General features: G+C 36.3%; 1 protein-coding gene across 1 annotated transcript in view; it reads right to left on the bottom strand.

The window, feature by feature from the left end:
- The window catches only part of Lrba (LPS responsive beige-like anchor protein), a 417,455-nt gene that overhangs the window by 134,109 nt on the left and 267,340 nt on the right, over positions 1 to 16,006 (bottom strand). The window contains exon 40 of the mRNA XM_048333588.1: positions 842 to 959. Coding sequence (XP_048189545.1) covers positions 842 to 959 — 118 coding nt within the window. The remainder of the gene's footprint in view (positions 1 to 841; positions 960 to 16,006) is intronic.

Raw genomic sequence — 16,006 nt, 5'->3', positions numbered from 1 at the left:
AACACTAACATTACCAACATGTTTTCAATAAATAATCATTCACAATCATCTACAAAATATTTTTTCTAGAAGAACAGTGTTAACATTAGAAAAGTGTGTGTGTATGTGTGTGTGTGTGTGTTTTAGAGAGACTATAAAAAGAATATGTATATGAAATATATGTTATGTATATATTTTAAGTATAACCTAAAGATTATAGAAAAGTCAAATACGAAATAATATGGCATTATACACACAATTCGCTAGGGTTTTTTCCCCCTGTACATCTCTACGATTACAACATGGTGCTTTTCCTCCAAGTCCAACTTATCTTCCTTTCTCGTCTTAATGGCCTTTATCAAGTTCCATGCTAAACCCACAAATAGAATTTTAGTATAACTTTCAAGAATGATGTGATATAAAGCAACCACCACATCAGTACCATTCTCTGGAGGTCCATTTTAAACAGCAATAGATTGGACAAAAGATAAAATAAACACATGAGTCATTTGATGATCTCTCCCCAAATGTAGCCAGCTACCAGGAGTTTAAAGAACAAAGCAACACAGAGGACATCAACACTTCGCAACTAATTAGACAGTAAAATGGTTATCTATCCCCCACATTTACAATCTGTGATATTGCCAGAAAACAAAAAGAACCACAACCAATTCTCCAAATGATCTAGATGGTGGGGGTGAGAGGACCTAGGAAGATCTACACGACATAAAAAATGAGGTCAGTAGGGCAGAGAGTGGACTACAAAATCCAATCTAAATGGAAACAATATGGTATGTTCAAAAGTGACATCTTAAAGAGACAGAAGTTAGCTGTGTAACAATGTGCTTCTGCAACATATTACCTCTGTTTGCCATAAAGATCTCCAGAGCTGTATTTTGCAAAAGATAACGTCGAGAAAAGATGGATCGTATCTCTGTAAACAGCCATTTTCCATGCAGCCCGTCTGTGTAAGCCAGGATCTAGTGAGGAGAAAAAGAATCCCACTCAAAGACAATATTAGACTTTATTGATGTTGGATTTTTCTCTCAATTAAAATAAAAAGATTCTACTGTGAAAAATTAACAGTTATTGAAACAATTTAGAAAGAGACTAAGAAAATGTACTATAATTTGTGAAAAAGCACAGTAAAATAAGTCATCTAATTATAAATATATACCTAAGCTTTAGTAAAGCTGATATGATTCTACCACTTCTCAGAAGTCACATACTGTCTTTATTGATTGATTTTTAAATCATGTTATAGAAAATAAAGGTTTCAGATAAAATCTTAATGAGAACTAAGAAAAATTTTCTACATGCTTATGAATCACATACATAAAACAATTCTACATAATATAAATACAATCTGCCCAGTAGTGCCTTCCACATACTTTTAAAGACATATGTGAAGTTCATGACTTAAAGAAAAAAAAATCACTGTTTTGGTCACTATGAAGGCAATCATTCAGAAGGCACAGACTGATTGTGTAAGAGGTTAAGTATCATTCTGTCAGCTAAAGCTGCACATAAACCTGCAAATGAGCCCAGCATAATCTCCCTGTGGAGTGGGTGGTTGTCAGAGTAACTTGTTACAGTTCTTGTCATCACATGTGACAGACGCAGTTGCTTAAAATGCTCAAAGTAATCCCATCTTTAGTTCTAAGTGCCATTTAGTTGCAGTTTTCAAAAGGATCATTCCAAAAGCTTAATTATGAAAGTGTTAAATGAGGCCGAGCATATCTCTATAGAGAAAAGGAGATATATTTGCTATCAGAACCTGCTTAAAATCTGTGAAAGCAAGGTTAAGCGTTGAGATGTCTCTCAGAAGTAGTAACCACATTAGAAATACAAGAAAAACAGCATTGATTTTGATCCTGCATTGTAGAAATAAAGACATGATGTGCAAGAGAGAAACAAAAGAGGGCAAATTCTTTACCCTACACAAACTGTCCTTTTCTTTACTTGCTTCCACTTTTCCAAATCCCAATTGCAAGCAAATCTACATTATCCAATGCAAAGTACTATTTATTTGAATGACATAAGAAAACTTTTAAGTTCAGTACACATTTCAATTTTTCTACAGATATTATTCTATTTCAGATACAACAGAAGTTATAAAATGGGTATAAATCTGAGATACAATGATTTTTAAAGTAAAACTCCAAATAATCATGTTCTCAGTTTTGAAATTGATAATGTAAAAATCCTTCCACTCAGTCATGTAACAAATACCAACATAAGCAAGATCAAGAGAAATGAGCAAGCAGAAAGAAGATAAAAATTCTGGCATTACTCTCCAGATGCTTGGGTTTTTCACACACACACACACACACACACACACACACACACACACACATTTCTCTCTGCCTTTCTCTAATACGAAGTCATTTCATTCTAAAACACATCCAAGATTCTTCATAGCATCAGAAATGATAGTACTTGTTCGTTTGTCTCTGGTCTTTCCTGAACAAAAATACTGGAATGTAAGATCAACAAGAGTAAAAGATTGCACACACTATTTCCAGCGCCTTGAGGATACCTGGCACCTAGCCAGGTGGGGTGGGTCACGCCTGTAAGACGATTGATGAGTAAAATGATCTGCAGCCAGCTTGGACAAAGAAGTTGTGAGACCCTATCACAACCAATAAAAGTCTGTGAATGGTGGTGTGGGTCTGCCATCTCAGCTCTGCGGCAAACATAAACAGTTCCGCTGGCCTGGACATAAATGTGAGGTGCAATCTTAAAAATAACGAAAGCAGGAAGTGCTGGAGTATGAGTCAAACAATAGACCTAGCAAGTGCAAGGCCCTGATTTCAAACTTCAGTACTGGGAAAAAAATACAACCCTCATTTATTTCCTAGGTAGAACTGTACAACAACTGTTGCTTGTAATGGTGATGTTGTCAACCTTTGCACAGTCACGGTCACGCAAGTGAAGATTTCATTATATTTTGGGTTACTCTATCATTAGAAATAAATAGGCTGGAACATTGTTAGAAAGTTTTTAATATACTGGGGTGGTGTCTGATTAATCAAGAATTAATTATATTCTATTCCTTTGAATAGTATTTAAAGATCCGCCTGAAGGGCTGGGGATATGGCCTAGCGGCAAGAGTGCCTGCCTCATATACATGAGGCCCTGGGTTTGATTCCCCAGCACCACATATACAGAAAATGGCCAGAAGTGGCGCTGTGGCTCAAGTGGTAGAGTGCTAGCCTTGAGCAAAAAAGAAGCCAGGGACAGTGCTCAGGCCCTGAGTCCAAGCCCCAGGATTGGCAAAAAAAAAAAAGATCCACCTGAAGTACAAGTGCTCTATTCTTTTAATATGAGTTTCATTTTATCCAGTGTCAACAATACTAAAAATACAGAAGGAACAAAAGAGCAGGCACTGGTGGCTCTCCCTGTAACCCCAGCTGTTCAAAAGGCTGAGATCTGATCATCAGGGTTCAAAGCCAGAGAGGACAGGAAATTCCATGAGATGCTTATCTCCAATTAACCACCAGAAACCCGGAGGGTGCTGTGGCTCAAAGTGGTAGAGGCTTGGCCTTCTTGTAAAGTACTAGACTTGAGCAAAAGAGCTCAGAGACAGCACACAGACCGTGAGTTTAAGCCCTACAACTGACAATACATAATATACACACATACATACATACATACACGTAACAAAAGATCTGTGCACTTGCTGTTCAAACATAAAATCCTTAACATTTTGCCATATAACTTCATGTCTTAAGATAATGTTGAAAACCACACACACGTATGTAAGCCCTTACTGACAACATTTTCCTCCTTTTGTAGAGCCATTCACTGTCCTTGTTTCAAGGTCTAGCATCCATGTGTGGGTTTGGGGGAGGGGGGTTGGTGCTGGTTTTGAACTCAGGGCTTCAAGCTTACTATGTAGATGTCATCCTGCTTAAGCCACACCTCCAGCCCTACACGTAAGTTGCTGCTTTTTGTTTGCTGTACGTACTGGGGCTTGATCTAAGGCCTCACACTATCTCTTGGCTTATTCCCTTGTGATTGGGGCTCTACCATCACAGCTATTCTGCCAGTTCCAGCCTTTTGCTGGTTAGACATAGTCTGTTCATCTGTCTGCTTGAGCTGGCTTCCAACTGCAAACCTCAGATCCCAGCCTCCTGAGTTGCTAGGGGTGTGAGCCACCAGTGCTCGGATAACTTGTAAGTTTTATACTACTAGTAAACATATTTACACATGTGTATTCTAGCAATTTGCATAATTTTTCATGCTTCCAGACCTAATATGAACAATATCTTACTGAAACCGGTCTGGTAGTATTTGCAAACTCAGACAAAAACAAAAGAGAGAAAATTACTTAAAATTTACAATGAAATCTAACATTAAAATCTGACAAACATTACTCGTGTAATTTTTTAAACAAATGAAACACAACAAATGAAACACAACTATGATAAGCAAAATAGTTGAGGCTTAAAATAGAAATGAAGGTACTCCTAACTAAAGAATTACTACCTGAAACTAATAATAATACTATTTCTTTAAAGGATTCATTAGGAAAAAAAGTGTCAGTACTGAGAAGCAGCTGAGTCCTAGCTGAGCACGAGGTTCGATTCTTATTGGAATCGTAGTGAGTGCCTGGTCTGAGGCTTCACTTCAAAGTCTCTAGAGTTCAATTAAAACTGGATTAGGTAGAAGCAGACCCTTCTTTGGGAGTTTCTGTTCAGTGAAACTCTACATATACTGACAGCACCCTAGACAGAGGTCTAGCCCTCCGATGAATCAGTTGCTATGGAAACCGTATCATTACCATTGCTCTGCAGTTATGACCCCAAGTCTAGAACAGCTTGAAAGCTTAAGCCCACAGCACTTTCTTTAAAATGTTTACCACCTTGTTTTTATTATTGTTAGTATGATTTTTAATGAATTCAACTTTCAGGTTTTTTTAATAATGTTTCAACAAAGCTGGCTTGTGGGTTAAATGTTAAAGCAAGGGTATTATGAAAGAAAGAGAAAAGCATTTGATGTATATTATATATAATATACATACATATATATTAAGTTTATTTACATAAAAAATGAAGCATACCTTTTCTGAAAAAAATACTATTTTCTCCAAGTAATGTACACATTTCTTCCTTCCACTGAATTGATAGTTTACCATGAAATAAGGAATTTTTTCACCATGTTACATTTGTTTTTATCTTTAAAGCACAACATTTTTGTTCCCTTTAGTCATTAACTTTACAAAAGCTTATGGATTAATCCAAGTAAAGTTCTTTTTTTCTCATTTTCATGAAATAATAAAAATAGAAACTCAAATTTACGATTAAACTAGTTGATACTCTTATGAGATATTTAATAGTTTTGAAAAGTAGATTTGAAATAGTTAAAGAAATATTGTATCACTTAAGTAAATAAGTCTTTGTTCTAACAACTTTGTTCTAACAACTGTTTAAAGTAAACTTTAAACAGTTTGAAATTCTTAAAGGGGAAATTTTTCTTGAAGGAGGACATTTTTAATTAAGAAAATTATCACAAAAATAAGCTATATTTATATGGAAGTCTGAATACACAGAACCAAAAAGTATTTTTAAAATGTTATTTTTTAATATTTAACACTAGTAGCATATCCTGTTTTGAATGCTTCCTATTTTCCTGAGAAGTTTAATTTCAGATAATTCCACACTGATATACGAGGAAATTGGTAGTAAGAATAAAATCACATAATACATATAAAGAATAAAATTTGAAAGTTCACAGAAAAAAATCTAAAACTATCTGAAAGCATTTACTATCAAGAAAAACTTTTAAGCCTAGTATATAAAATATAAACCAATCATGTCATCACTATGACACCACTGCTAGAGACGTTTAGAACATATTCTCTATATCCTGTGTTCAGAACATAAAATTATAAATGATAATCACAAGCTTATACTTTAGTATGGGAAAACAGTTAATTGGAATAACTTTAAAACAAAAACCCTTCACATTAAAAACTCTCAAATCAACTCATCATCAAATATATGTGCAATAATTCCAATGTGAACAAGGTAATTTTAATCAAATAATCACAATTATTCTCAACTTTGTATCAGAGAATATCACTCGATTTATTCTACTAATATTGAATTCCGGTTGGTTTACTGACTTACTTCATTACAAGCCCTGACTGCTAAATTTTCAAAGATATATTTTTAAAGCAAAATGTATAGATTTTTAAAATGTGAAAATAGTATATTTTTCTAGTGAAAATCTTAGGATGGTAATTTTTCTACTATATATAGTGATAAACACTTAGAATGTCACTAAACTTCAAAATAATAATAAAAATAAAAGTCCTGAATACTAAATAATCCTTTACATTAAGAATGAATTACTATATTATTTTTTCTTCTCTGTATTTCCTTTGGTTTACTAGAGCTATGATGTAGTACAGTATTCTCCTTAACATTTTCATGGGTGACAAATTCAATTAAACATATTCATTACTCTAATGTTCTCCTTGGCAGTTTTAGTCAGCATGAAAAATTAAAAATATATAAATAAAATGCTGTATGACCTTTGTATTGATTGGGCTAAAATGGCTTTAGCCTAGACGTGGATTGTGGGGCAGTTGGGAGGGGCCAGAAGGGAGCATACAAATGCACACACTCTTATGTTTTCTCTTCCAATTACTGAAGGAGATGATAAAACCACAGCAAATGATGTATCAGCTCATTTTATCTTATCGCTTTGGGGCTAGGTGACAATGAAGTTCATATTTCACTGGCTCCCATTGAAGATTGTGAAAATTACTTGCCCTCATGACCTGGAATTTCACTAGAAGACAGAAATTTCTCTTCTGCAAAGTAATGCAATTTTTCAGATGTCAACCTTTAGCCCAGCTTTAAAAATTAATTTCATTTATATTAACCAATGATATTGATATTTTCACAGACCACTCTTTGATACATGAAGCACTGACTGGCAAATTGATGTTGCTTTCGATGGGCAAAACTATTTTATTTTAAGCTGTGATGGCAGACAGATTTATGGCAAACTGAAATTCCCATTTCATAATTTAATATTTGTGCTGGACTGATGCACCTTTAAGCCCTGGGCCTGTAAATAATTCAGACTCTTTACTTGGTTCTGTTTTATTTTCAATATTCCTCAGCTTAAAAATAATTTGCATTCTATGTGGTATATTATAAAAAATATTTTATTGAACATTTAATATATATATCTTAGTGAGTCAAAAGCCAAATGTCATAATAAAGGAGAAAAACAGAAGGTATTTAATTCGTCTTCTAACTAATTTTTAATTCTATTTTTTACATTTAAACTGTATCTGCTATGCTTTTTGGTGGTGGATGATGTTTTGACAGAAGGCAAGAACCAGATGAGAATATTAGGAGACACTATGAAGAAACATGAATATTAATAGGACTATACTTTATTTTCTTTTCCTTAACAGCCCATAAAGTAAAGAACTAGATGTTAAATTTGCAGAGAAACAGCAAAACGAACTTAAATCAAAATCTGAATTAAATGGAAATATTTGGGTTTCAAACACATATATAAAAAAGCAAAGCCACATTGCCATTTTTATATTAAACAAGATGTGAAAAGTTCCCATCCAATATACCACAGTACATATAGAAAGTACCTTTAACCTGTACATCGACAAATTTAACATAAAATTCCAGTATTTTATATTAAAAATAGCACTAAAAGATATATAATCTAGCATTTTAACATGGTTTTAGTTTCCTTGTCTCTTGAAGAGTTTTAACTAATTCAAATAGTACCTGGAGAAACTAATCATATTAACACTTGTATTTATTAATAAGAAAAGCCTAAGTATACATATTACATATGCATTAATCTATGCTCTTCAAAATTAAAACAAATCCAATAAACATATTTTTGGTTTACCTTTATTCTCCCGAACAGTTTAACACTTCTCTGCCTAATTTTATATATTCACAATAGCTTTTATATTTTTTATGGTAGCAATTTGAAAGTTGTTTTTTTCTTCAAAAATATTTATTTTTTCCATATAATACATGAATAGAAGGAAACACTTTTTGTCCCTTTATTTTGGTTATACTCCTACTCATTTCTCAAACATTTTTAGAATGTTAGTAAGTTATAATACATTGTTATTTGAATTCAGTCTGTAATTTTGTCCATTTTTCACTACATTTCATTAGCTAACTCCATATAGTAGCACACTTCCCATATGTTTGGAGTTTACACTTAACTGGAGTTTTTATGAAGCTAAATCACTAGCCACAGTACTTAGAAGAGTTCCCGGAATATACAAGACATAACTGATGGACAGAAGGCCAGCTCAGCCTCTCAATCTAAGTAAGATTCTGTAAGTACAATAACATAAACAAAACCCAATAGGGTAGAAAGTGACAGAGAAAATGATAACATATTTTTAAAATGGAAAATCTTGGCTGGGAATATGGCATAGTGGTAAAGTGCTCGCCTAATTATACATGAAGCCCTGGGTTCGATTCCTCAGCACCATATATATAGAAAAAGCCAGAAGTGGTACTGTGGCTCAAGTGGTAGTGTGCTAGCCTTGAGCAAAGGACAGTGCTCAGGCCCTGAGTTCAAGCCCCAGGACTGGCAACACACACACACACACACACACGACCAATGAAAAATTCATGTGTCAGGGTACTATTACTTCTGATGAAGAGGGAATGACCAGGACTGGATTTACCTTGTACCTAAGAAATATTGAAAATAACTAACATATATGAGAGCTACAGAGTACAAGAGCTCCAGAGATCTGAGGCCATCGGAGTACAAAGAAACCTGAGACCAAAGAAGAACCATGTCCTGCACACAGTGTCTAATACTGAGAGCCCCACAGACAGAGTAAAACAATCTCCTGAAGCACTCACAAGGCTTTGCCATAGGAGTGGGGAAAATAGTCACCATGTAACTGCTGCTCCGATCCTGCCAAACAAGTCTTAAAAGCAAGATCCAGATGGACCAAACTACGTCCAAGCTACTTAGCTGTATACCAGAACAACACTTTTAAATATTCATATGAGAAAAAGAAATTGCCACACAACTGGGTTAAATTCACCACAGCTGGCATTCAATTCAAAATTACCAGGCTTACACGAAAGCAAGAAAACACAATGCATAAGGAGTAAAGAAAGAATGGTACATCCAATACAAACAAGTAGATTTTAGGGTAATAATGACTTTAGGGTAAAAAAGTGATGAAGATGGTCATTTCAAAATGCTCTCAAGTCATTTCACGAACATACTGTAACAATCTTCCAGTAAATTATGAACAAAATGTCAAAGCTTTAAAAACATGAAAGAGAGCTAGGTATACCAGCTTTGGCCTCTAATCCTAGCCATCAGGAGACTGAGGAAGGAGGATTGAGAGCTAGAGGCCAGCTGAACTATACAGTGAGTACACAGGACAGTCTCGGCTACATACTGAGATCATGTCTCTAAATTAACAACAGGAAAAAAAAAAGATAAATAAAAGGAAACAGATCGTGAAGTCAGCCAGGTACCAGTGGCTCATGCCTATAATCCTAGCTCTTGGGCTGAAAAATGGAGGACTGGGATGCCATGTCAGCCCAGCAAGTAAGACAGAGACACCCAGTCTCCAAATAACTAGGAAAAGTTAGGCGCAAGGCTCAAGTGATTTCTTAGCACATGGATAAATGCATATGTCCACAATATTTTTGTTTGTTTGTTGGTCGTGGAGCTTGAATTCTGGGCCTGGGCACTCTCCCTGGGCTCTTCAGCTCAAGCCTAGCACTCTACCACTTGAGCCACAGTGCCACTTCTGGTTTTCTGGTGGATAATTGGAGATAAGAGTCTCACAGACTTTCTGCACGGGCTGGCTTTGAACCATGATCTTCAGATCTCTGCCTGCTGAATAGCTAGGATTACAGGCACCTGGCAATATAAGTCTATTTTTAACTTTTTCTCTCAATAATTGATTTTTTTAAAAATCAGTAAAAATACAGACAGCAGGACCAATCAGGCAAGAGGACCTAACATTCATAGGACATTTGACAGAAGCATATGCGCATTTACCCAGATAGAACAATTGGGGACAGTGGCACATGACTGTAGTTATAGATACTTGAGAGGGGATCTCGTGGACAGCACAGCTTACTGTTTGTTTTTTAAACAAACAATGCAATAAAGAGATACTTCTAACCAAAAGCCCAAGTTGCAAAAAACGTAACAAATTGAAACCAGGTAAAGTATTTTCTCTGACCAAAGTGGAAGCAAAGTGAACATCAATAAAAATAGTCTTGTAGAACATAGTTGATAGTAGTGAATTGAATATTTCAAAATAGCTAGAAGAGTAGATTTTAGTTGTCCTTACTAGGAAGAAATGATAAGTATGAACATGTTAACTAGCCTGATGTTATCACTCTACACTGCATAAATAGTAGGAACAACTCCATAAGTACATAAAATTATTACTTATCAACTAAAGATAAAACACAAAAACTTGATTACAGATAGGCATCTGACAATTTCTCAAAACTTGAAGAGTAAATATACACTTTTAAGTAACTAACAACACACACAACACATTAGGCCGAGCATCAGTGGCTAAAGCACATAATCCTAGCTACTCAGGAGGCTAAGATTTGAGGATCATAGTTCAAAGCCAACTGGGAAGGACCAAAGACATACTATTATCTTCAATTAACCACCAAAACAAACAAAAAACAAACATGGAAGGAAGTAAAGCTCTGGCTCCAGTGGTAGAGTTCTAGCCCTGAGCAAAATCACACAGAGACAGAGCCCAGGCCTTGAGTTCAAGTCCCAGGCAATAAGTAAATAGCTAAGATAAATAACTGACAAATTTAAAAAGAAAACCTAAGTGTATTGAATTAAATAAAAACAATAAATTTTTTAAAAGTGTGCAATACAGTTAAAGCAGTGAGGCATATTTATATCACACAAAACATATTACCAGGAAAGAAGAAGGTCTTATATGATAATTTCAGATTCCATTTTAAAATAGAAAAAAAACTAGAGCAACTTAAACTGAAGTATGCAGTAGAAAAATAATTTAAAACCAAAGCAATGAAAAATAAAAAATCTAATGCAAAAAACTAAGACATTTTAACGAAAAGATTAATAAAATTAAAAAGCATTAATCCATTGTGCTGGAGAAAAAACAAAAGCAAGTTATTTTCAAATGCTATTTCTCACATCTCTGCTGTGGTTTCATAACAGAACCAATGGTTAGAGATTAAATCACTCGGTAAAGTGAGAAGGCTAAGAATTTAGTCACTCTACCAAAACCTAAAGGAAGTCAAAGGGAATGTACTACAAAAGAAAAAAAGGCAGAGACTACTCTCAGGGATGGAGGCAGGAGGGTTGCAAGTTCAAGGCCAGTCCAGCCAACTCAAAAACTAATTACAAACAAACAGCCCAAGCCACAGAATGCTTGCCTAGTGTAAGCAAGAGCCTGGGTTCAATGCCCAGGACTGAAGAGAAATGTCCCCCCACCTACTACTTTTACCTTCAAAAATTATTCCTGAACCCAACCACATTTCCCTAGCATTACTTCAAAATATCACTAACAAACCAGGAGTGGTGGCATGCACCTGGAGTCCAAGCTACCCAGGAGGAACAGAAGGGCTGCATAGGAGGGAGGCCATCCTGAACAACACAGCGAGATGCAGTGTCTCTCACACACACACACACACGTTTCCTACTGTAGTGTGTGCCATCCTGGGTTCCAATAGTGACGCAGTGCTCAGCCTTATCACTTCATACTGCGTGATCTCATTTCTAACCACTGCTTCTACTATGACCATAGGGGGATGTGAAGGAGAGTGACACGACATCAAAGGTCAGCTTTGGACCACTGTATCAAGAGCTAATGTTAAAATAAAGAACATTTTAACAGAGTCCAAATATCACATAAACCACAGAGCAACTCAGTCACCCTAAATCCTGTATCTCATTCTTTCCAACTTCACTCACCTCTCAGCCACTCTCTCCTTACTCTTGATTAACATATATCATCTTCCCTTTCTTTCATACATTCTCAAATTCAAATGTTGTCAGACAACATAACCTTCAGTAGTTATACTGTTTCATGCTTAACTGTCCCCCAATTGCTAGCCTTCATACCTGGCATACTAGCTGTTTTAATGTACTTGCTAAGGAGTAGTTGAACTTGAGTAGTAATAGAAATAGCAGGAACAACAGTAACATATAGAGTTTAATTAAATCTAATTGTATGGCAGGATCTATACCAAGTGCTTTACTTCACACATCTCAATTAACTTCAAAATGGCAATGTAAAAGATGCCATTCTCACCATATTGTAAATAAGAATGATCTTAATGAGATTAGAAGATTTAGTCTAAACCATGTTAAGTAGTAAGTCAGGTCCATCAGACTTCTATCACTGCAGGGTAAGCCACTACATAGTACTCCCTTCCAGTGAACTTCGCACTTTTTTTTTTTTAACCAAAAAACAACTCATGTTCAAAACTGAACGGAAAGGGGCCTGGGAATATGGCCTAGTGGCAAGAGTGCTTGCCTCGTATACATGAGGCCCTGGGTTCAATTCCCCAGCACCACATGTTCAGAAAATGGCCAGAAGTGGCGCTGTGGCTCAAGTGGTAGAGTGCTAGCCTTGAGCAAAAAGAAGCCAGGGACAGTGCTCAGGCCCTGAGTCCAAGCCCCAGGACTGGCCAGAAAAAAAAAAAAAAAACCTGAACGGAAAGGAGAACAAATTCCATGTCTTAATTCCCAGTAAGGGTACTGGAAGGTGGGGTGGGGGAAACTAAGGACAGCAATTTTTGTGGGTTTTTTTTCTACAACAGAGAGTGGTTAACATGATGTCTTAGAAATACTAAGGAACTAGAAATCAGTAGTTTACTGCAAAGGCACTTGTAAGGAGGAAAAAGTAGATGCTGGTTATAGAATGAATGTTGTGCCCCTCCAGAACAGTTGAATTCCTAACCTCCCATGTGATGATAGGAGGCGTTGGCACCACCGAGTAGAGACTGCACCACAAAAAAAACACAAACCTGTCAGGATATGATTGGTCCCCTGATGTAAGGGGCCCCAGAGAGATACCCAGTCCTCCTCCGCCAGCTGAAGATGGGAGCAAACATCAGCAAGCTCCCACCCAGAAGAGGGCCTTCACTAGAATGGACCCTGCTATGTCCTGATCCTCCAGGATGATGAGGAATAAAATTCTGTTGCTTGTAAGTCATTTCCGCAGTGCTTTATAGTAGCCTGACGAGGCAAGCATATTTGGGGGAAAATTATGAAGAGCAAATGCCCTGCAAAGAAATATTATAGCCTAATAGAAATATATTTAACGTTTTCACCTCCAAAAACACGGACATAGATCTAATTCAACTAAGAGTAAAATTCCTTTAAAATATTTTAAGATCTATATGCACTAGTGAATAAGAAAAAAATGAACTTTTTGTTTTTATACAACATATCTGCTATGTGAACATCAGAAGGCATTATTTATATTTTTTATGTTTGGAAAACTGAGTAAAATGTTATTTTATACTTTTCTATGAAATGCTCTGTTGTTTTTCTTCTAGGAGGACACATTATGTTTTCATAGTTTTTCAGTTATGTTCCTTATTTCAGTGCCTCAAAGATTCATTACTTTGATGACCATTGATCAGAGACCCAAGCTCAATCTATAATACGTATTGAGATAGCAAATAATTCAGCCTCAATGACCGTGTATGTGGAAATGGGCTATGCCCTAGATAAATGGCCTACCTGCCTCGGACACAGATTAGGTCATCATTCAAACTAACTACATATCTCTAGAACAAATACAAGGTAACACTGGTTCACTTTAGCAAATGTTTCTGATGTTGTGAAGATTCTTCCTTTATACTTACAATGTCATCGAAGCATCATTGCATAGGATTAAAACAAACAAAACCTCAGAAGTCAGTACTGTAATGAGAATTTCATATTTTTTACAAAACAATTATTCAATGCATACTTACATCTGATTTCTCATTTTGACTAGGGCATCTTATAAATTCCTGTTATTTTGTTTTGAAATAAAAATGTGTAAATTATATTATGCTAAGATGCAGACACAAAATCAATTACTGCATAAATCTTTTCTCACACATAAGTAGGCTTTATTTTGTGCCTTTCAAATTTCCAATCTATTTTTCTCATTTATTTTGCTATTCGAAGTTCGAAGTTTAAAGGATAGGTATTGAGGATAGGCACAACCAAAAAGGGGAGGACTGGGATGTAGTAGCTCAGTGGCCAAGCACTTGCCTAGCAAGTGCAATGTCCTGGGTTCAATCCCCACTACCAAAAAAGAAAAGACAAAAAAAAACCAAACAGGGGTAGTTAGTGAGGAAAAGGTAGCAGAGGATCTGCAAAACAGAGTATCCTGATTCCTTCAGTGTCAGCTATAGGCCACATGTGAAAAGCAAACAGCAGGAGAGGCTGAAGCAGCACAGAGCTTCCGAGAGTAGGTACTGCCAACCTGAAATGATTCCCTGCCTCCTTTGCCAACAGACATGTGTGCAGAACCCACAATAAAAGTATTTGCACCAGGCAATAGATGGCAGAGGAAAATGGGACGTCACCATTCCCTGGGGATCCCTGAGTAGCTTCCATGTGACAAAAGACAACCCGGTATCAGTAGGGGTGGTTACCTACAATTCCTCAACGTTCACGTTCTTGGAAACCATCACTGATTTTCTACTGGTTGCATTAGCTGCTAATGGCATGCATTAAATTTCTTTCTTTTTTAATTATATACAGTAGTTTCTATCTTTCTGACCTAACCCTGATTGATTCAGAAATATTTTAGGTAAAAATACTGAAGTGATGGGTCTTTTGATGCTTCAATGAATGACCATTATTTACATAGGCAGTATACTGTAAATACTGACTTTTGATTTAATTAAGATTGTGAACTCCCTACATTTGAAGGACAGAGGAAATTATGTGTGAGTAATATGATGATAAAGAGTGTCATATTCCTAATTTCCATAACAGAAACACATATTTAAAGTTCTTTTTTTTTTTTTTTTTGCCAGTCCTGGGGCTTAACTCAGGGCCTGAGCACTGTCCCTGGCTTCTTTTTGCTCAAGGCTAGCACTCTCCTACTTGAGCCACAGCGCCTCTTCTGGCCTTTTCTATACATGTGGTGTTGAGGAATCGAACCTAGGGCTTCATGTATACAAGGCAAGCACTCTTGCCACTAGGCCATATTCCCAACCATGAGTGAGTTCTTGATAGCTTTCCTAATGAGCATGGGTCACTCTTCACTGAGGATAGGATGTCGCCACTATCAAGATCCTCAAAGCAGTATTTAGAGTAGATCTACTAAACATCTCAATGACAGTAGTGTCTACCAGTCGGAATGGTTAGCATGTGCCCCTCAATTCACTATAAAAATAACATCATAAGCCTGTAATATTTTTAAAAGAGGATCTTAGAAGAGTGGCAAAAAAGATTGCTTTTTACCTTATAAGGAGCCTTTTATCAACACTGAATAGTTTAGTAGACGTCTTACCTTGTTAAAAATAAAAAGGATATTGAAAAAGGCTTATCAGAGAAAAATAACAGAAATAGCAAGTTGGTTTCAGAGTTACCATAGTAAGAGACAATAAACAGAATCACCAGAGTACACTTTGTCAAGCCCCTCCTGGAATCTTCAAAGTCCTCCTACAGACTTGTGCTATCACTGCCACCTGGGCTAGACTAGCCCTGCTTTGCTACTGTAAAGTTGATACACTGATGTATAAGTACTACAGCCCTCCCAACTCTTAGATGGCATAATTCTAGGATGGGACAACTCTTAGATGAGAGAATTAGGTCACATATTTTATACTGTTTCCAAAACGTTCACTGTAGGATTGAACTCCTCACAGATAGGTACTGGGTACCTGACAATGTCCCCCACCCACCCAGGGCCCATCATTTTCCCACTACCCTGATGGTGTCACCTGCATTTCCCACATGAACTGTTTCCCTTTCAATCTTTGCCTCAGTGTCTCTATCTGGAAAAACCTAACGG

This window comes from Perognathus longimembris, chromosome 24 (assembly GCF_023159225.1).
Source record: "Perognathus longimembris pacificus isolate PPM17 chromosome 24, ASM2315922v1, whole genome shotgun sequence".
Lineage (NCBI taxonomy): Eukaryota > Metazoa > Chordata > Mammalia > Rodentia > Heteromyidae > Perognathus > Perognathus longimembris.
Note: the sequence above shows the minus strand (reverse complement) of the source record. Positions and strands in the feature narration are given on the sequence as shown.